The sequence below is a fragment of the Zalophus californianus genome, chromosome 16 (genome assembly GCF_009762305.2).
Source record: "Zalophus californianus isolate mZalCal1 chromosome 16, mZalCal1.pri.v2, whole genome shotgun sequence".
Taxonomy (NCBI): Eukaryota; Metazoa; Chordata; class Mammalia; order Carnivora; family Otariidae; genus Zalophus; species Zalophus californianus.
The window spans coordinates 50572211-50592550 of NC_045610.1; the positions used below are offsets into that span (position 1 = coordinate 50572211).

At 49.6% G+C, this 20340-nt stretch overlaps 1 protein-coding gene across 5 annotated transcripts in view; it reads right to left on the minus strand.

The window, feature by feature from the left end:
- The window catches only part of RGS9 (regulator of G protein signaling 9), a 68864-nt gene that overhangs the window by 31686 nt on the left and 16838 nt on the right, over positions 1–20340 (minus strand). For 3 of the 5 annotated variants that reach the window (XM_027625652.2, XM_027625656.2, XM_027625657.2), the window contains 4 exons: positions 15088–15169; positions 8670–8741; positions 889–918; positions 102–163 (listed from right to left, as the gene is read on the minus strand). In XM_027625652.2, the coding sequence (XP_027481453.2) occupies positions 102–163; positions 889–918; positions 8670–8741; positions 15088–15169 (246 nt within the window). The remainder of the gene's footprint in view (positions 1–101; positions 164–888; positions 919–8669; positions 8742–15087; positions 15170–20340) is intronic. The other 2 variants (XM_027625653.2, XM_027625658.2) reach the window with 1 other exon arrangement.

Below are 20340 nucleotides of genomic sequence, written 5' to 3' on the forward strand. Positions count from 1 at the left end.
ATGTCAGCCCACAACCGCTCAAGTTTGCCTTAAAGCAGAAGGCTCTCCTCTTGTCTACCTCTTGTTCAAATCTCAGCAAGACCAACAAATTAGAGACATACCCTCCAAGGGACACTGAAGACTTCACAGTGGACCTCATTAAGGCCTGTTGGTAATACATGATCTGGAAGAGACACAGTGGTTGGAGGATGCCCGACTTCCCCACCCTTGAGTGCCACTAACACCGGCCCTTACACGTGGCCTCCAGAACCAGAAGCCACTTCCCTGCCATCCCACCCCCTCAAGCCACCCACCACAGTACTAACAGGACAGAGGGCCACAGTAGACAGGTGATCCCCAAATCCAAATTAGAGGCCTCTATAACCCATCATGTATCAGTCTGGGAAAAGGCACCAATTGGAAATACAAAAAGTTCTAAGGAGCATTAAATTGAGACATGGGGACAGATGCTGGGCTTTTCCCTCAGGTGCCCCTGACTCACAGAGCAGGGCTAACCTCAAGAGCCAATGCCTTCCAGGGCTCTGTCTTGGGCCCTGGACACAAGATTTGCCAAAATAGGTAGTGTGTCTATTCAGAGAGATTCTGAACGGCCCTGTCATTGTAGGAGCAGGGGCCAGGGTGGGGAGGCAGACACTGTGGCATCCATCCCACGTAGGTCAGGTCTGGGCCTTCTGATGGTGTTTCATATCCTGAGCCTCAGCACCGATCCATTTCGATCTTACAAAAGATGCTTTGTCATTCTGTGCGGTTCATTAATTTAGAAATAATTGTTTGAACATTACACATGGTTTTTCATTTCATTACTGAGGGCAGAGCGTAAAGCCAAAGTACATATAATTTGTTAGAAGATTGAAAATCAAACTTCCCTGGGACCAGGAAACTAATTACCTCTTTTCTGACAGCAGTGATTGTTTGTTTCTGTAAAAACAAAGAAGCAGAAACCATTAAACAGATGCCATTGAGTCATTACAGTTCAAGTACCCATTTGAGAAATAAAAATCCTTACCCATGAAAAAAACGGTTTCACCTTTTCTTACTTAAAAGACAGGCTTTCCCCACGACCACCGCCACTGGAGAATTAATTCAACTAAGGCTCTGATGAGGGAATGCATATGATTTACTACTATAACTGTATGCTGTTCTCCCAAAAGCCAAGATGAATTCAAGACTATGCTTGGGATTGGTCCCAATCTACCATAGTGCCTACAGAACCATCCTAAATGGGATGAGACACAAAGTTGGGAAACAAGTATGCAGCTGGAAAGTTTGTTCTTTCCTCCCAGGAGAGAGCTCTGAATGGTGAAATCCATTCCTTGGGTATTCATAACAACTTGACCAATACAAATTGGGGGGGAAAAGCCACATTGCCAAACATAAAGCACACAATTAAAAAACTTGAGACCAGCGCCCACCAAGAGCTAAGCCCTAGAGTGGAGCTGTACCAATGTAGATCATATCAGGTGGGTCCTATCATCTTGTTGAAGCAGCTGAAGCAGGTTCATGCCTGGGGTGAGCTGCATCCTCTCTCTGGATTTTTTGTGATTGAGCAGAGAAAGGCTGGCTCTCAAAAGAGACTCCATGTATAGGCTCTTAGAAGCTCCTGGAAACCATTCAGACCTGCCTCCTACTAAAACCCTTTATAATCTGACATGCTTCCTTAGCATCACTTTTCAGCTCCATGCAACTCTCAGAAATTGGGCACAGTTGGTGATTCCAGTCTTGGTTTTTCTAGCTTTGGTTGTGTCCAGGGGCCGCTTGGTACTGACTCTCATACTTTAAATTGATCATCTTCGTTCCTGGCTGCCAGCATCCAAGCAGCTGAATACAACCAGATTTTCACTGGGAAGAGAATCAGAAGCCCAAGGAGGACACTATTTCCCTTAGCCAGTGAGTAAAATAAGTACTGGCCCATGAGTGAGCCCACTGACAAGGAATGGAGGAGGGTCTGATCTGGAATGTCACATACAAAACTCTCCTTACTAACCCACGCGGGGTTTCATTTTGCTTCATTGGACTGCTTTTATGTAATTGCTTTTCATAGGAAACCCTTTTTCCTGAGTGGGGGAGGTAGGGAGAGTTATCTTGAAAATTAAATGTAGGTCTCTCTGTTTTGGACTCACACACACCCCAACTTCTTCCTACATAGCACTTACCACAACTGTAATTAAATATTTGTTTGTGCCATTCTATTTCATATATGTATCATCCACCAGGCACCATTAAGAGCAGGGCGACCATCCCTGCCTCTAGCCTAATTTCTGGTGCACAGTAGATGCTCAAGAAACCTCAGATAAATGATAACTGCCATGTGCTTGGATGCCTAGAAAAACGGAGATGTATTCTAAGTTTAATAGAATATTTTTCCACCTAAACAGCTGAAGACACTCCCCAAATGATCCATATTTTGGCAACGGCACTGATTATCTGTTTCTATTGTCTCTTGACATAAGGCACTGTTGTAGAAGACTAACATTTCAGAAAGAAAAGGACCCTGGGACCAGAGTGGCTTTGCATTCCAATCTAATACAATCAGACTCTCTTGTTAGAGTGTACTCAAGTAGATTAAAAATCATATCTACTGGTCTACACCTTCTGTTCAAAGCGGATGCCGGACCTCTGCCTATAATAGTAACCACTTAGCAATTAAGTGCAAAGCAATTTACACCTCTCTGATCCCTTACAAAGTTTAAGGGAGGAAAGTTTTCTTATTCGGATTTTCAGCTCCGGATACCTAACCACTGAGATGTTACAGCAACTTTCTCAAAACCTCCTGCTCAGCAACAGGTTGAGCCAGGATTCAAGCCTAGATTTTCCATTTGCAAAGCTGAGGAGTGATCCATGAGCCTCAGAAAAAAAGCCTACGCTCTTCACCAGTTCCTTCTTTGCCTTAAAGCCACGAGTGCTACACCGTGGACTGATTCTGTCCGGCCATTTAATTTAAAATTAAAACAGTGGGGTGTCTGGGTGGCTCAGTCATTAAGCATCTGCCTTCGGCTCAGGTCATGATCCCAGGGTCCTAGGATCGAGCCCCACATTGGGCTCCCTGTTGCAAGGGAAGCCTGCTTCTCCCTCTCCCACTCCCTCTGCTTATGTTCCCTCTCTTGCTGTGTCTCTCTCTGTCAAATAAATAAATAAAAATCTTTAAAAAAAATAAACTAATTAAATTAAATTAAAACAAAAAGAGAGCTAAAGCCCCAATCACAAGATGCAACAGAAAGACAGGAAACACTCTTTAATCAACACTAATGACAGAAAAACAAACTCCCAGCTGGAAGAGAAATGAGATCTGGCGATCTGACGCACAGCAAGGTGACTTTAATTAACAATACTGTTTTATATACTTGAAGGTTGTTAAAGAGAGTAGATCTTAAATGTCATCACCACACACTCAAAAAAAAAAAATCCTAATTATGCAAAGGGGTGGAGGTGTTAACTAACCTTATTTTGGTAATCATTTTGCAATATATGCATAGCTCCAATGATCACACTGTACACCTTAAATTTATATATGTTATATGTCAGTAACCTCTCAATAAAGCTAAGGAAGAAAAAACACTAACAATAGTAAAGATTGCAATCATACTAGGCTTGTGCTCAGCAGCGAGAGTGCCTGAACACCCTCCTGCCAAGTGCCCAGGAGCCAAGATCAAACCTCCTATGAGCATGGGACTCCTAAGCGGACCAAGAGAGATTAAATGAGCCAGATTCTCAGTCCGCCTGTCCCTCCCTGGGCTCCGTGGGGAGCCACCCTGCAAGTCAACCACAATCACACACACTCTCTCATCTCTCCTCTACCTGGCATGGCCTGGCTTTTAGCCTAATATGTTTCTGGGGCCATTATCTCAGTCTTCGGTGTGTTAAAATATTTCGTATTTTAATTCACTTTATTTGATTGTATTACCCCATTAGGGCTTCTGCATTGGTGGTGCGGTTTGCTGACTGTTCTCAGATTTCCGGGATTACCAGCCACCCTCTGGGAGTCAGACAGCAGTGGATTTGGTTGAATCGGAGGCTTCCCCCACCTCTGCCTTGGATTTCCCACATGGATTTTACTGGTTTCTAGCTTTAAAAATAGCTTTCTATGGGATCAGTTTCCTCTAGATGGACCTACAGGGCATCTCTGTCCTGTTAAGGGTGTGTGGACATCGGGATGGTGCAGGAGAGGGTCCTGGACTTTTCTAAAAGACAGAAAGGGAATGTGATTGGGGAGGGGAGGGGCAGCTTAGGAAAGAGAACAGACTTTCAGACTGGGCCCAGGTCAAATTCCTGGTTCTGCCACTTATTGGCTTGACTTGACTTTGGATGAGTTATTTAGCATTTCAAAGCCTCTTTCCTCCTTTGTAAACGGGGATCACAAAAGGGGGAAGGCATTAAATGAGATAATACAGAGAGGTGACTGGCACAGAGCAGAGGCTCAACATATTGTGGCTACTGAGTAGGGTTCATACACTATTGCTGAGAGGAGGCACAGTGTGGTGTAGACCCTAATTACAAGATAAAACACAAGATGCCCCTGCAATATTTGGGACATACTGATACTAAAGAAGTTACTTGTGGTTTATCTGATAATCAAATTCAACTGAGCATCCAGTATTTTTATTTGCTAAATCTCATAAATCTGTCCATGTTGTTATTACTTAGCCAAAGGCCATAAAAAAGACATTAAAGTGAAGTCATTAAAAAATACACACACGCGCGCGCGCGCGCACATTTCTAAGCAATTCAAGACAACCACTTCATGACAACATAAGAAATAAACATTTTTTTCTCCCTGTAATTCATGCACAAACCCGTTGCCTTCCCAACAGTTGGCCTTGCTGGAGGGAAGTCACTTCTTTATTCCTCATCCGAGTGACACACTGTGCTACACTAAGATACTCTGCCTAAGGAATCTTCAAATGCTACGCATTCTTGGAATTCTAACTTACTCTTTTCCCCTTATAGGAGTTACCCAAATAGGGATGCCTCCAGAGCCTGTTTACACAGCTCTGTGGCTGGCTTGTTGGCCTCCCAACCCGGGTGCAGGTTGCAGACAATTGTCACAGGGCAGGAAGGGTCAGTCAGGGCATACCCTGGGAGGGCCTGGGGCCACTGCAGACAGGGGTGTAGAAGCAAGGAGGAGGGACAAGCAAGGACCTGGGACCAGGCAGCCAGGCAGGAATGTGTGCTGAAACAGAGGTGAGGGGTCGGGCAAGCCACAGAGTGAAACACAAGATGGGGACAACCATGAGGAATCGGGGAATATAGGCATTGAGAGCAGAGAGAGGGTCAAAAGTCAGAATCCAGGAAATCTGGGGACTGACGGAGTTAATGCAAAGCAGACAAGAGATGGGAAGAAGTGACCTGCCCAAAGAGACAAGAATTTGAGGTCGCAATCCCCTGAGGTAGTCTGTCCTGCCGCGAGCTTCCGGATCAGTTGGAGGCAGGACAGACGGCGTTATTTACAGGGCCCGTTGCAAAATGCACATGCAGGACCCCTCGTCCAAAGAAAGCATTAAGAATTTTAAGGCGGTGCCAGGTGAACACTAGCCCAAGTGCAGGGCCCTACTGAGTGCGGAGCTATGGCCCAGTGCACAGGTCATCCCCCCATGATACTGACCCTGGGTGCAGACTGGAAGGGTGTGGTAGGGGGCAGGGGCCGGAGGGCAGGGAATAATGGGGATCAGAGAAGAGCAAGAGTCACAGACCTGGGAAGTCACAGAGCCAATAAATGACAGAACCAGGAATTTGACCTGGGCCCAATCTGAAAGTCCAGTCTCTTTCCTAAGCTGCCCCTCCCCTCTCCAATCACATTCCCTCTCTGTCTTTTAGAAAAGTCCAGGACCCTCTCCTGCACCATCCCAGAAGTGACCTCTCACAGCATGGCGACCATTAGGATAACGACAGCTACTGTCCGTGGACCGCCTCTGCATGTTGGATACCATTCCAGACACTTCACATAAATGACCTCATTTAATCCTCAGAGGAAGGAGCTACTGTTATTCCCATTTTATGGGTAAGGAAACTTAAGGCTATGAATAACTCAAGAGCTTGTCCAAGATCACATGTCCAGGGAGCGGCTGAGCTGGGACTCACGGTGAGATCAAAGCTTTCTTCAACACCCCACACTGGCCCTCATCACAAAATGACTATGGTCATCCTGTCGGGGTCAGGAGAGGAAACGCCAGCCCTAGGCATACCACCACCCATGGCTAGTGCCCAGCTGCCATTTTGTCTCCTCAGTGAAATAAAAGGAAGATGGGGGGCTATGTGTGCCTCAAGGTAGGGGAATTGAGAGAAGACATGCTCTCTGGGTGCGGCCTTGGGACCACGGGCAGTTCCTCCCAGGGCTGGGCAGCCACACCAACTCGTGGCCACCAGCCTGAGGAGGTGGGTCACCCAGAGCCCTAGGACACCGCCAACCAAACAGCCTCTTTCTTACGCTTGCTGGTGTTCATTTCTTTTGGGTTATTTGCCTCTATTTAAGGAAAACAGGCATCTTTTCAAGAATTTACTAATTCTCAGAAATGGCCTCTCTCTTCAAACCAGCAAGGAGAGATCTTCTCTGGAATGAGACAAAAATCCAGAACGTCTGCATGCCCAAGGCCTCATGGAGACACTTCACGTCCTCTCGACCCTCTCCCCTCAGGGCAGATAAACTGGGAAAATCGGGGGCCACTTGGTCAGTCGGTGGGAAACGTTGCCAACACATCAAACATGGCACCAGCCTCCATCCCCCCAGTGGCTGGGCCTGACACACACTGGGGCTGGCAGAGAGGGAGAGGCCGTGCTCTCATGAGAATTACGGTTCTTTATTCTTCAGAATACTCCAGAGTAGCCAGAGTGCAGACAGGAGAAAGAGAGCTGGCGGGAGAGAGAGAAACAGAGAGAGATGAAGGGTAAACAAAGTGAAAGCACCCCCGTGTCAAACATGGCCACGGGAGGGACAGCCCCCAGCCTCACGCACTGTCTGGTGCTCTGACTCTGAGCGTCTGGCAAGAAGTGGGTAGTAAGTGCCAGAAGGTATGCTCTTCTTCCAGCCTGACCCCCTGTGAGCCTGAAGATGCTCTCTCAGTGAGAAGGGGTCTGGCCAGGCTCCTTGGAAGTTACCCCCAAATAGCATGGAGGATGGAGCACCTCAGCTCCTCAGCTGTCCTCCCAGAGCTGGAGTGTAAGGCCCCCTGCACCACAGACACACACAGACACACGCACACACACACTCACACAGGTAAGCCAAATCCCAGCTGGCTAGGGTCAGAGTAGCGTGATGTGCTTTCCACCTGTACCCTCCCCTCCTCCACACCACAGAGGTTTCCAGAAATGCCAGTTATCCATTTAAAAAAAAAAAAAAAAAAAAAAAAGCAAATCTTCCACCCCGGTTCAGTATTTTCCTTGATGATTCTGTTTCCATAGCAACCAAGCCTACAAGCCTCAGCAATTATCTGTCATTTGACGAGGGGAACATGGAAAAGGCTGTGAAGGCTGACAGTGCCATGCATGTATTAAAGGCAGGATCACTTTGAGTTGTGGGCAAGGGACCTAGCAATGCCCCAGGGGATGCCCTCTGGGGACTCAATGTCCCCTCTCCACATGGACTCCATTCCTAAACCCATGCCTCTGTCTCTGCTCTGGTGGGGGTCCCCACAGCTATCTTGAGTTCCAGGTCCCAGTGGACTTCCCTCTTCCTCCTTTCTGGCATATTCTTCTCACCTCCCACTCACGCCTTTATGTACTGCCAAGGCTTAGAGATGACACATGAGGCTAAAATGTCCCTGACCCCTTGCTGCCCATGGACAACATTAGAGAGAAAGCAATGGAACCATCTAAGTCTAGGTCAAGTGTGTTTTAGGCTCCATGATTCTCGGCCCGGCCAATTCTGCTCCCCAGGGCACACTGGAACAACGTCTGGGGACATTTGTGATTGTTAGGGCTGGGAGGCTGGCAGGGAAAAGCATGGAGTTACCGGGATCCAGTGGGTAGAGTCCAGAGGTGCTGCTAAATATCCCACAACATGCAAGAAATCCCCCCAAGGAATTATCTGGCCCCAAATAATAGTGCCATGTTTGAGAAACCCTACCCTCGATGCCCACTGTTTCAGCAGCTTATGCACTGCATTCCTCTAAACAAAAAATTGTCTTAGGAAAATGGCCACCCATCATAAATGGTGGCCTATTTGGGGAAAGGGTCCTTCTAAAACTAAAAGCATAAGAGAATCTTTGCAAAGGCCCCACCCTACTGAGATGCAAAAGAAAGTGGGACATTCTGGGTCATGTGGATTAAGGTTTAAACCCGAAGTTGATTCAAGGGTTTTGAGCCTGGGGCCTATAGTCTCCAGGAGATCAGAGAACTGGCTGAAATTATGTGCAAAATGTCTGTCTGGGCATCTGGACGGAATGGGTTCATAACTTTCACCAGATTTTCAAAAGAGGAACTGCCTCGGCAAAGTCTGAAGCCCATCCACATAGATCCCATTTGCTCTGACCTGCACTCTACATTCTCTCGTCTATCATCACACAAGACCCTTGTCATGGCCCTGCCCCTGACACCGGAATCACAAGATATCTTTTTGGAAGTCCCAAAGGTGAGACATCATTGCCCCAACAGATACAAACAGACAACAGTCGTGTGGACAACTTCCCAGCCTAAGAACCTGACCTAGGCCCTGCCCAAAGTACGCAGCCGAGACCTACCTGGTTTACCTGGACTTCATTTGGATTGGTCACTCGGTCCAGGCCATAGTCCAGCACGTTGTTCATTCCCGGCTGAATGGAATAAAAACAATGTAAGAACCACCCCTGGAAGAATCTCCAGTTTCTGATTAACTTTGGGTCTTGGCCAAACTGCCAATTATGAGACTGAGCTGAGAAGGGCTTGTGGCTTAGCCCATAGGGAACCAGAGTTATTGTAAGACCCTCTGGGTGAGCTGAGAAACTTCATGGAGCTGTTCCACCACCACAGCATCCTCAGAACCCAACACAGGATGGATGGGTGCGTGGATAGGTGTGTATAGCGGTGGGTGAATGGATGGGTAGATAGATGGATGGGTGGATGAATGGATAGATGGAAGGGATGGATGGATGGATGGATGGATGGATGGATGGATGGATAGAAGGATGGATAGAAGGGTGGATGGATAAAACTCAAACTCAAGAGTTCACTGGGATTAGTACATGGGACTCTCACTCCTCTGGCAGTGCTCCTTCCCCCTGCCCCCCACCTACAGTGCAGTGCTTTGGAGAGTCCAGGCTTCAGTCAGCACCTTTGGGTTCCAATCCTGGATCTGCCACTTCCTAGCAGTGAGGAAGATTTTGGAAACTACTTCTCTCTACACTTGCTATCCCTCCTGAGAAATGGAGATGATCCCTCCTACCTGTCAAGTTCTTGCTGAGGATGTAACAAGATGATGTGCAAAGCATTCAACAAAGGGTAGCAATTACTGAGCAAGGGCTTGTAGTCATTTAAAGAAGGCATATGAAAACACCTGGCCCAAAGTGGGGCCCTCAGTCTTTACCAGTCCCCTTCTCCACCAGGCAACGAACTCTCCAGCCAGTCTTGCTTGGTCTCTCCCTATTCCTTGGCCAGCAAGTTGGGTCTTTCACTTCCTTCTCTGTTAGTTTGGTGCAGGCCACCATCAAGTTCCCAACACATGTGATCACCCAGGCCCACTACACTGAGGCAGGAGGCCACGGAGCTTTCTCCCCATCAGATTGAACCTCATTAGGATCAGCTGCATGTTCAGCTCAGAGGTATGGTTGCCAAGTAAAATACAGGATGCCCAGTTAAGCTCGAAGTTCAGACAAATGACAAATAATTTTGATACATGATTTACATAAAAATATATTCCATATGCTTTTAATATAAATATACAATAAGCATAAAAATAGTGTGACATGAATTGTTTGCTGTGTATCTGAAATTCAAACTTAACTGGGCATCCTCTGTTTTACTTGCTACATCTGCCAACTTAGCTCAGCAGGCTACCATGGGGGCAAATATTGGGCACACCGTGGAGGCAAGGAAGAGAAAAAAATCAGTGGGGAGAAAGACAGGGGAAGGGAGTGGCTGTTCTTGTCCCAGTTGTCACACCCGAGGACCTCCATCAACAAATACTTATCACGCACTTCCTATGACGGCCATTGTGCTCAGCCTGGGAGCCTGTGGGGAATGGGGCACTTCTGGGCATCCCCAGCTGGCATCTCAAGGCACCTCTGGTCTTGTGGGAGAGGCACTCGGCAATTTATCACACAAATGATAAATCAGAGTTGTGACAAGTGCTATGAGGGACAATATGGAAGTCCAAGCCAGCCTTCAACGGGATGGAACCTAGCATGGGGGCAGGGGGCGGGGGTCATCAGAATCTGTGTGCCTTTCCCTCAAGTGAGTTCTAGGAACTGTCCTCTCCATCTGGTACAAAGAAATCCCCCCAGGGTAACTGAGGACAGACTTACACACACACACACACACACAGCCCACACTCCTGGCCCCTACAACCTCAGCAGCTTTGGTGCAGTTGTGTGCTCAAGTCTTGAATTAGCTCTCCAAATCTTTCCTTTGAACTTGACCCACGCTCTGATATCACTTTGGTTGCCCCCGTGCTCACAGGTGCACCTGCATTAACAGCAATCAGCACAGGGCCACCCCCAGCTGCCCAGACCAGACGGCCTTGACTCTGAGAGCTGTAGCCACCCAGTGGGCTTCACGACCCTGCCAGTCCGTCCAGTACCATCCCCTCCTGGCTTTCCTCCACTCTGCAGGCGGCCACCCATGCCCTCCTGGCGGCCCTGTCTCCTGCCTCCTCCGTGCATCTCCGAGGTCTCAGTTGCTTCCAACTGAGCCATGGTCCCATCCCAGCGCCCTGACCTCAAAGCCGCCCAGGGGGCTGACTTTCTGCCTCTGCTGCCTTGGAAGACTCCCAGAATCAGCGTTCCGGAGCAGCGCCAGGCCAGGAGCCGATGGACACTGCTTGGGGGCCCTCTACCACGTCCTTCCTGTCCCTTCTCCTGTTCTGTTCTCCTTCATCATCACTCTTTTCCCTAACGTATCAGCTCAGACGCTTCCGGTGCGTGGGACAGAAAACAAATAATAAAATTCTAAATAGCTGCATAAACAGACTCAAGCAGGGGAAAGACAGTGGTGGGGCTGCAGTGGGAGGCAGGTCTTGGCTGGAACATCAGTCCCAGACCCGGAGCTGACGCAGGACCCCTGCCTCTTTCCAACTGTCCTGCCTCCCTGTACACACTTGCGTGTGCAATCGCGTCCATGTCCGTCTCTCCACCAGACTGTCAGCTCCTTGGAGGCGCAGGCCACCGTCTGCCCTCGCTCATCATTCAAACATCCCCCCTGCCTAGCCAGCACCTGGCACAGGGCGGACACCCACCAAATAGATGTCGGTTTCTTTCTTCATTTGACTCAGAGTACATGGGTTTTCCACCTGTTTTTATGACATCACATTATATGTCGGACCACTTTCCCTAGGTCAATAAAGGGCCCTGGAAAATACAATTTTAATAGCTTCCTGATATTCCTTCATGTGGATATCATCTCGTATTTAAAGATTTAAATGCATCTATTTATTTACTTAAATTTATTTTGCAGTTTCTCTGTTGTTGGACATTTAGCCCGACCTCAACCGGAAACGGAAGGCAGACACCTTCTTCCCTGGCGAGGGTCAGTGCTGGTGGCTGGCACGAAGGCCAGTTGGATGATATTCAGACAAGCGACCCTGTGATGCAGAGCACACCGTGCCGCCATCCCTGGACCATATCCTCCATACACCCGTGGTCCCTACGTCAGCAGACCCTACCCTCAGGAGACACAGAAGTAGCAGATGGCACAGCAAAGATGCACGGAAGGCCCCCGAATGACTTCTTTAAGGGAACCATTGATTTACACAATGAACTGTGGTTTGCATCCTGCCCAGATCTGCACTCTGTTTCATTTGGGTAAAAAAACAGGAGAGGAACATCATTTTCCTTCACTGTTCTCCCCTTGTCGACCCTGTCCCCAGTGCCCGGATGCTGAGTCCCCGGCAGCGTCTGGGCTCAGGATGGGGGTTGGGTCACGTCCCTCAGCCACCACCATCCACTTCAGGGCTTGGCCTCTGCCCATGATCATGTCCCTGATACAGCATCCGGCACCACACTCCTCCCCACTCCCTTAACCAATCACCCCTCACCTTACCTCCGGGAGGTGCTGCTCGCCTGTTACAGCTATCTGGATTTTGTGCCCCTGGAGCTGGGAGAGGGGCCGCATGTGGGTGCCCCGCCTACAGCAGCAGTGCATCAGACAGACGTGGATTTCCCATCCCAGCACTGTGCCGCCTACCGGCCCTCTCTGAGCCTTGATCGCCCCATCTGAATGTTGGGGATGGGGAGACTCCCTACTCGCCAGCATCATCACCAGGTACTTGGGATCGTCCACACCAAGAGCTTACCACGGGCACGTAGCCGGGGCTTGATGATTTTTAGCTGTTATTTTACGCCCAGCACCAAACTGAGCCAGCACAGAGTCAGGGCCCGTGAAGGTTTCACAGATCAATGACGAGACAAGGGAACAGGGGACCTGCTGCGTGACAGCAAGCCATGTCCCACACTACAACAGTCGGTTACACAGTCCACATACCAGCTGCTCAACGCTCCACAGAGCCAAAAGCTTTGTTTGCCTGGCTGGTTTTTTTTTCCCACCAAACTGACTGTTTGTTTGGGTCTCCTGGAGACAGTCTGACAGCCCCTAAGCTCCTGGGCTTCACGGGTTTGTCAGGGAGACTGCTCAATTTCTAGGCTGAGACAGACTTCAAACAGGATGCTCTTCAAACAGAACGCTCCACCGAGAGGCTGCCGGTGTTTTAAGAGAGTCCGGGAGAGCAGGAGCCAGATGCACCCCAGCCTCAGCGTGGACTGCTGGTCCAGTTTGGGCTCAGGAGAGCAGGACTTGCAGAGACTGGATGTGAAAATGGTTTTGTGTCTGTGGGGTTTTACGACGGTTCCGGGGACATCAGAACCTCATTGAGAACTTGGCTCCCCAGCGCTATCCAAGAGAGACTGGCTACCCTTGAACCCTAGCATCATGTTTGTTAGAGCAGAGGGATTCATGCGATGCTCTAAGGACCGAAGAGGTGACAGAAAGGCCTTCGATGCACTAAGACATCACGTGCCATTTGTGGTGGGAGGCAGAAGAGCACAGGGACCGGGAGAGAGCGCTCTGCAGTCTGACCCTCACTAGCTGTGCAACTCTGGCAACACCCCTGAGCCTCAGCTTCCCTATCTGCAGAATGGGACTAATAATAGCACCTTCCCCACGGGGCTGCAGAGATGAAACAAGAGAACGAACGCAGAGTGAAGCCTAGCACAGTGCCCAGCACACAGTTATGTGCTCAGTTCAGGTCAGCTGCGATGATGATGATCGTGGTGGTGGAGGTGGAGGGAGAGGAAGCGGCTGCAGTTGGGGAGGGGGTGGAGGCGGGGCAGGTGATGGCGGAAGCAGTAACCATAGAGTTGCGTTGTCAAATTTAGGGACTTCTGCATGATACTGTGAGGAGCCACTCAGCCGTCGATTTGGCCAGTATGGGGGCTGAGAGCTTGCCCCCAGAGAAGTCGGGAGAACTCCAATCATCTGCTTTGCACTTGGTTCCCTACGGGCCTGCTGGTGGCAAGGACAGAGGGGAGGAGAGAGACTGGTGTGGGGGGGGGGGGCGGTCTTGGGCACAGCCAGTCTATGCCACTTTGCCAGGTGGGCATTTCCCCACCACGGAGTCTCTGCAGGTAACGTGGAAGCCGTTCCCTGCAAGGAGCAGGATCCCCCCATCACGAGCGCCACGGGCACCAGGGCATCTTGCCGAATGAGGGGCTTCCCCACCATGTGCCCTTATTCCCCGCCCCCAGGCTCCCCCTTCAGGAACAGACGACAGAAGGCAGGCTGAACCATGCCAGTGACTTTCTCATACAAAGATCTCACTCCTGAGCTACAATGGGGTGGGGGGGGGGGGGGCGGGGGGCCTTGTGCTTGGCTACTTCTCTAGGACCCTGTCGTCCCAGCCATGTACTCCTTCACCCAGCCCCAGCGACCTGTGTCAGGCATCAGCTAACTGATTTGTCTGGAGGAGGAATCCTGGAACAAAGCAAAACCACACGAGCTTCTTGGGGATCAACCCCAGGACCTTAACCTCAGCAACGAGGCATGGAAACCAACACCCCCACTCATATGGAACACCATACGAGTACTGTTTTGAATTTAGAAAGAAAATGAGCAAAACGGCCAAAATCTGATGAGCTCAAAGTTCCAAAATCCAGAAGCTTTGGCACCGTGACTGACCCAGTTCACTTTCTGGTTCTGAGAACTTGGACAGCTGAACAGCAGGGAAACTAAAGGAGGAAGATGAACAACATTTGCTTTGACCCCTGCACTTTTCAGAACCCCTTTGACATCTCCCACCTTCAGTGACCCGTAGGCAGCACCCGGGTCTGCCCCAGGAGGAAACTGAGGCCGCAGAAGTAACCCCAGTGGGTGACTATTCCTGATAATGAGCCGTAATCGAGTCACATCACTTATGCACAGCTTGTCCCTCTGGGGCCCAAAAAGTCCCTGAGCCAGAGACACAATGTGCCCTAAGCTGTGAGGCACAGCACACACTCACTCCTCACCTCCTCCCACCTCAGCTGCTGGGGATGGAGCTGGAAAAGGAAAAGGAGCAGGGCAAGAGACGCAAGGCCTGGCTTGGGCTGTGCAGACTTCCAGTTTCTACCGCATTTTATGGGAATCCTGCCTTCTAGTTTTTTCTTCTTGTAATCCTTTTCCAAGGTGTCATGGCAAAAAAAAAAAAAAAAAAAAAAAAAAATCAGCCCTCATAAAAGGCAAGCTCATTCGGGTTCCTCCCGTAGGTCACTTCGCTTAGACCCAACATCACCAGACGAGCCATAAGCTCGCTCCATCCAGGCAGCCCCTTTCCTCTTCCACAAAGAGGCGCTCGGGGGCTAACCCAACACTGAGCAACACACTCCTGCTGACTTAGTTGCAGCCCCAGCAGGAAATGAGCTGGCAAAAGGGATGGTGAGTACAGGGTGGGAGTGGGGAAGGAATAAGATGGGGGAAGCCAGGAAGGCTAATACTCACGGGGCATCGGTGGACCAGCCAATACGCCTTCTCCTGGCAATCCAGTGCATACCTGTCTGCTTTAGTCCTTTCCTTTCCAGTCCTGAAAAGCCAAAAGCCACATAAAGGCCAGTAAGACTTCACATCTTTTGCTCAGTGAGGTACCCCATTCCTGATGACCCAGATGACTCTCCCCACCTCTCCAAATAATCTGTGTTTGCCGTAATAATAATCACAGCGAACACTAACATCACATGAGTACTGACTCATTTAATCCTCCCAGTGACCTCATCTCCCTGACTTAGCAGCTCCAGGGACTACAGCAGAGAGAGACCGAATATGCCCCTCGGAGGGTCACACTGTCAGCAAGGAGCAGAGTGGGACTTGAACCCGCTTCAGGCCCCAGGGTCCAGCTCTGCCTGAGAGCAGAGCACTGTGCACATGCCACCCCAGTGTGACCGGCCCCAGCATCGGACCTCCACAACCTGCACCACTGCAGTAGGTGGAGGACATTCTGGACTGACATTTCACCCCCTGGCTTCATGTTTCCCTGCGTCGATAAACAACATCGTCAACATCTGGACAAGTGGGCAGCAGGCCGCGGCCACGCTCAGTGCCGGGAAAAATGCGGGGCCTCGGGGGGTTGGGGGGTGGTCCATGTGTCTCCCCTCTATCCGGGCCGCTCCGTCGCTTCAGAGACTTTGTGCCAAGTTAGGGTTTTCCTAGACCTCACTGATGATCGTAAAAGGTTATTTATTTTCCCTCTTTTCTCTGTCTCCCCCTTTCCCCACGATGGAGAGGAAACGATGCTGTGCTCTCCTCCCAGGGAAGCCGGGCCACGTTAATGATCATGCCATGGGTCCCCTTCAGCACCATTTCCACGGTGACCTGCGCTCACACGCTGATGCTTGTATGCCCAGGCAACGTGGGATGACGCACATGCCCTCCACAAGACAGAGACGGCAGATTTATGGGCCCACTAGTGTATTGTGAATAACATCATCACATCTAGAGAGCCAGATGGGTGGAGAGTGCCATTCCGGCAGGCTGTTTTGCCAACCTCCCCTGGAAATTAAATATAAACACTGTCATTTCAACGTCCCCTTGCCAGCCTAACTGCATTTTCCACCAGGTTAACGACCCTATGGCCTCAGGAGGATGGGCCACAGACGGCCCAGGGCACTGTGGAGTCTCCATCATGCTGGAGAGCCTGGTAAATACAGTCGGTCGCTAATTGACAATAATGGTCCTTTCTGGCTTTGCTCTGCGGCTCTTCTGTGACAGATGAAAGAGGAGACACTCTCCCTCTCTCTCTCTCTCTCTCTCTCTCATGTGAGGACTCAAGAAGGCAGCCATCTGAAAGCCAGAAAGAGAGTCCTCACCAGAAAGTAAGCCCTGCCATAATCTTGAGCTTGGACTTCCCAGCTCCCAAAACTGCGAGAAAATAAATGTCTGTTGTTTAAGGCACTCGGTGTGTGGTGTTTTGTCATGGCGGCCTGAGCGAACACAAACACATATACCATGCCCTTGAGTAGCTTTTGGTCTAAACACTGAACAAAGAGGAAATAGAAAATCACAAATTGCAGGATGAGCTCTCAGGAAAAGTTCAGGTGCTCTAATGCAGAATCAGGGAGGGCCACTGTGGTGCTTTTTAAATATGTCTACAATTTGGGGCACCTGGGTGGCTCAGTCATTAAGCATCTGCCTTCAGCTCAGGTCATGATCCCGGGGTCCTGGGATCGCCCGCATCGGGCTCCCTGCTCTGCAGGAAGCCTGCTTCTCCCTCTCCCACGCCCCCTGCTTGTGTTCCCTCTCTCACTGTGTCTCTCTCTGTCAAATAAATAAATAAAATCTTGAAAAAAATAATAAATAAATATGTCTACAATTCTTTGACACTCCTTCCATTGGGGGGGGGGGGGCGGTCTATGTCCTCCACTCCTGGAAACCAGGTGGGTTTCTTGGGACTTGTTCAACGAACGCAGTATGTCAGAAATGGCCCTCTGTGATTTTTGAGGCTGGGCCATAAAAGGTGAGACAGCTACCTCCTCACTGGAATGTTTGCCCTCGAGGCTTCCAACCACCTGTAAGCAATGTGACTGCCCCAGTACCACCATGCTGTGAGGAAGCCCAAGGCACCCGGAGAGGCCCAGAGGCCCCATGACAAGGACAAGAAATGCCCAGCCAGGGCTACAGGCCCCCAGCTCCAGCCCTTGGCCTGCAACCACTTGAGAGACTCAGATCTAGGACTGCCCAGCGAAGCCCTTCCCAAATTCCAGACCAAAAGAAACCTTGAAAAATAACAGAGCAACTGTTGCTATTTTGAGCTACTAAGTCTTAGGATGATCTCTGTTCACTAACAACTAATCAACAAAACCTCTTTGAGCATGTGACATTCGAACTGAGAGATCTCTCTCTGAAGGGTGACAGGACCCTATCTGAGTTTCAAAAATGGGGGCAAATGGGAGCAGAGAGACCATTTGGGAGGACATGGCCACAGCCTGGGTGACAGGTTGGTTCAACCAGGGCAGGGAGGTGGGGGCTGACAGAAGGGGGCAGGTGGGGCAGAAGGAATTTTGCCAGGGGTGGCAACAGGACCAGATTACTAGACACTGGGCATGGGGGCTTAGAGGCAGGAGGTGAATGGGGTTCCTTGCACTGATGTGGGTAACACTAGAGGAAGAGGTTTGGTGTATGAGGGAGAGAAACATTCCATTATGAACAAGTTAAGTTTGAGGTGTGACATCATCCTGAGATGTTAAGTAGCTGGATACTGAGTCTGGGTTCAGAAAAGAGGTCTGTGTGTAGAGGTTCAGTATAATAAAATGGCTACCTCATGAGCCAGCGTACACGGCCAACCTAATTTTGTGCTAAGACCCTGTGTTTGTATTAATCAGGGTTCTGCAGAGAAACAGAAACAGTAGACTAGATAGATACGTAGATAGATAGATAAATAGATAGATAGATAGAGGCACAATTTATTTATTTTAAGGAATAACATACATTGAGGAGTCTGGCAAGTCTAAATTCTGCAGGACACACCAGCAGGCTGGAGACCCAGGGAAGGGCTGATGTTGCAATTTGAGTCCAAAGGCAATCTGGAAACAGAACTCCTTCTTCCTCAGAAATCCTGTCTTTTCTCACAAGGCCTTCAACTGATTAGTAAGGCCCACCCACACTATGGAGGCAATCTGCTTTACTCAAAGTCTACTGATGTAAAGGTTAATCTCATCTAAAAAATACCTTCACAGGGGCACCTGGCTGGCTCAGTCGGTGGAGCATGAGACTCTTGATCTCAGGGTTGTGAGTTTGAGCCCCACACTGGGTGTGGAGATTGCTTAAAATTCAAAAATTAAAAAAAAAAATAACTTCACAGTGTCATCTCAGACTGGTGGTGGCCCAGCTATCTAGGGCCCAGCTATCTAGGCACCATGGTCTAGACAAGTTGACACACAAAATTAGCCACTGCAGACACGAAATCTGAAATTGGAGGCAGGCTTTGAGTCAAGCAATGGAATTAGTGGAGAAAAGCCAGGATCTCAGAAGGAGAGAGCCTTTTATGAATTTCTCATCCCAAGGCATCTAGAAGTGATGGAGGAGAAGATGTCCTACGACACGGGCAGCATGGAGCTTTATCTAGGCTGAGGCGAAGGCACGAGTGGTGGGGCCTGTGGGAGCCACTGAAAATAGCCCTGAGCTGTAACAGGCAGCTAGCGTGTCCTGAAAGGCGTATGTCAGGGTCTGCAGTCCTCAGGATCACTGGGCTATCCTGCTCAGAGCAGAGAGCTGGAGGATGAAAGGGTTCCAGCCCAGTGTGGAACCCAGCAGAAAATCAAAACTGGTGCACTGACTGGAACTAAGTAATACTAGCCCAGTCTCGACCATTACCTCACAGAGTGACCTTGCCATGGACTGTTTAAACTCTCTAAGCCTCACTTCCCCATTTGTGGATGTAAGGGTGACAAGAATTACTGCTATGAGCACTTCCCTCTCACCAACATGAAAGGAGACAGTACACAGGACTCACCCCATGAAGCCTTATGAACAAATACAAGTGATGGGAAGTTAGAGCATTCCCCCCAACTGCTCTGTCTCAAACATACCTAAGCAGAAACATGTCAATGGTGAAAGGCCCAGGCCAGGTCTCTGAGTAATGCTCCTCTACCTGAATCCCAAGCCTCAGAGCAGATATTCCCCCTTCAAGGCAATAAAGCCATCTGCCATTAGAATTTTTGTGCTTCCGGACCCAGCACTGCTGCATAACAGCGCTCACCTCTTGTGATGGCTTATTTTATGTGTCAACTTGACTGGGTTGTGGGATGGCCAGATATTTGCTCAAATATTATTCTGGGTGTGCCCCTGATGGTATTTTCAGATGGGGGTATTTTAAGTTGAAGACCTGAATGGAACAAAGGGGATGATACTCCCCTAAATGACAAGGAATTCCTCCTGCCCGATGGCCTTGAGCTGGGATATCAGTCTTCCTGCCTTCAGACTCAACTAAAACATCAGCTCCTGGGTCCCCAAGCCTGCCAGCCTTCAGACGAACCTAAACCACCAGCTCTTCTGGGTCCCCAGACTACCAGCTGCAGGTCTTGTAACTTCTCAGCCTCTGTAATTGTGTGAGCCAATGCCGTATCATAAATCTCTTGATATACATACATACATATATATCCTACTGTTTCTGTTTCTCTAGAGAGCCCTAACTAATCCCCACTATTCCAATCCTAAGGCTGCTTGATGAGAGTCCACTGTCCAGCCCAACTATGCACCCGTTTCTAGACCTTCCAGAAACTGGACCTGCCAGAGTGAGCCTGGGCCAGCCAGACTTACCCATTTTGGTAATATATGGTATCAGTCTCCGGATATTCCTGACTCCCCTATGTCACAGGCACACGGTAGGATTGTACATCCCTACCCAAATGCCTTTGAAGTTGGGCACAACCATATGGGGAGCTGCTTTGGCTAATGATTTGTGAACAGAAGTGACATCCATCACTTGTGACCCGCACAGGCTCTGCCTCCCTCTGCTCCAGCAACAGGCAAAGGCTGGATGGTGCTGCTCCTTCAGCATGGCTTCTGGAGTGGGCACAAAGCACATCAGGGCCCCCACCAACCCACAGTGGACATGTAACACAAGCAAGAAATGAGCCTGTGGTTTCATGCTCTCAGGACCTGGGGGCTGTTTGTTATGACAACCTGACCTTGTCCTGACTGATTCACTCTCTCTAACATTTACATCTGGCTCTCAGACACAAGGCAGAGCCTTCCAGGGAC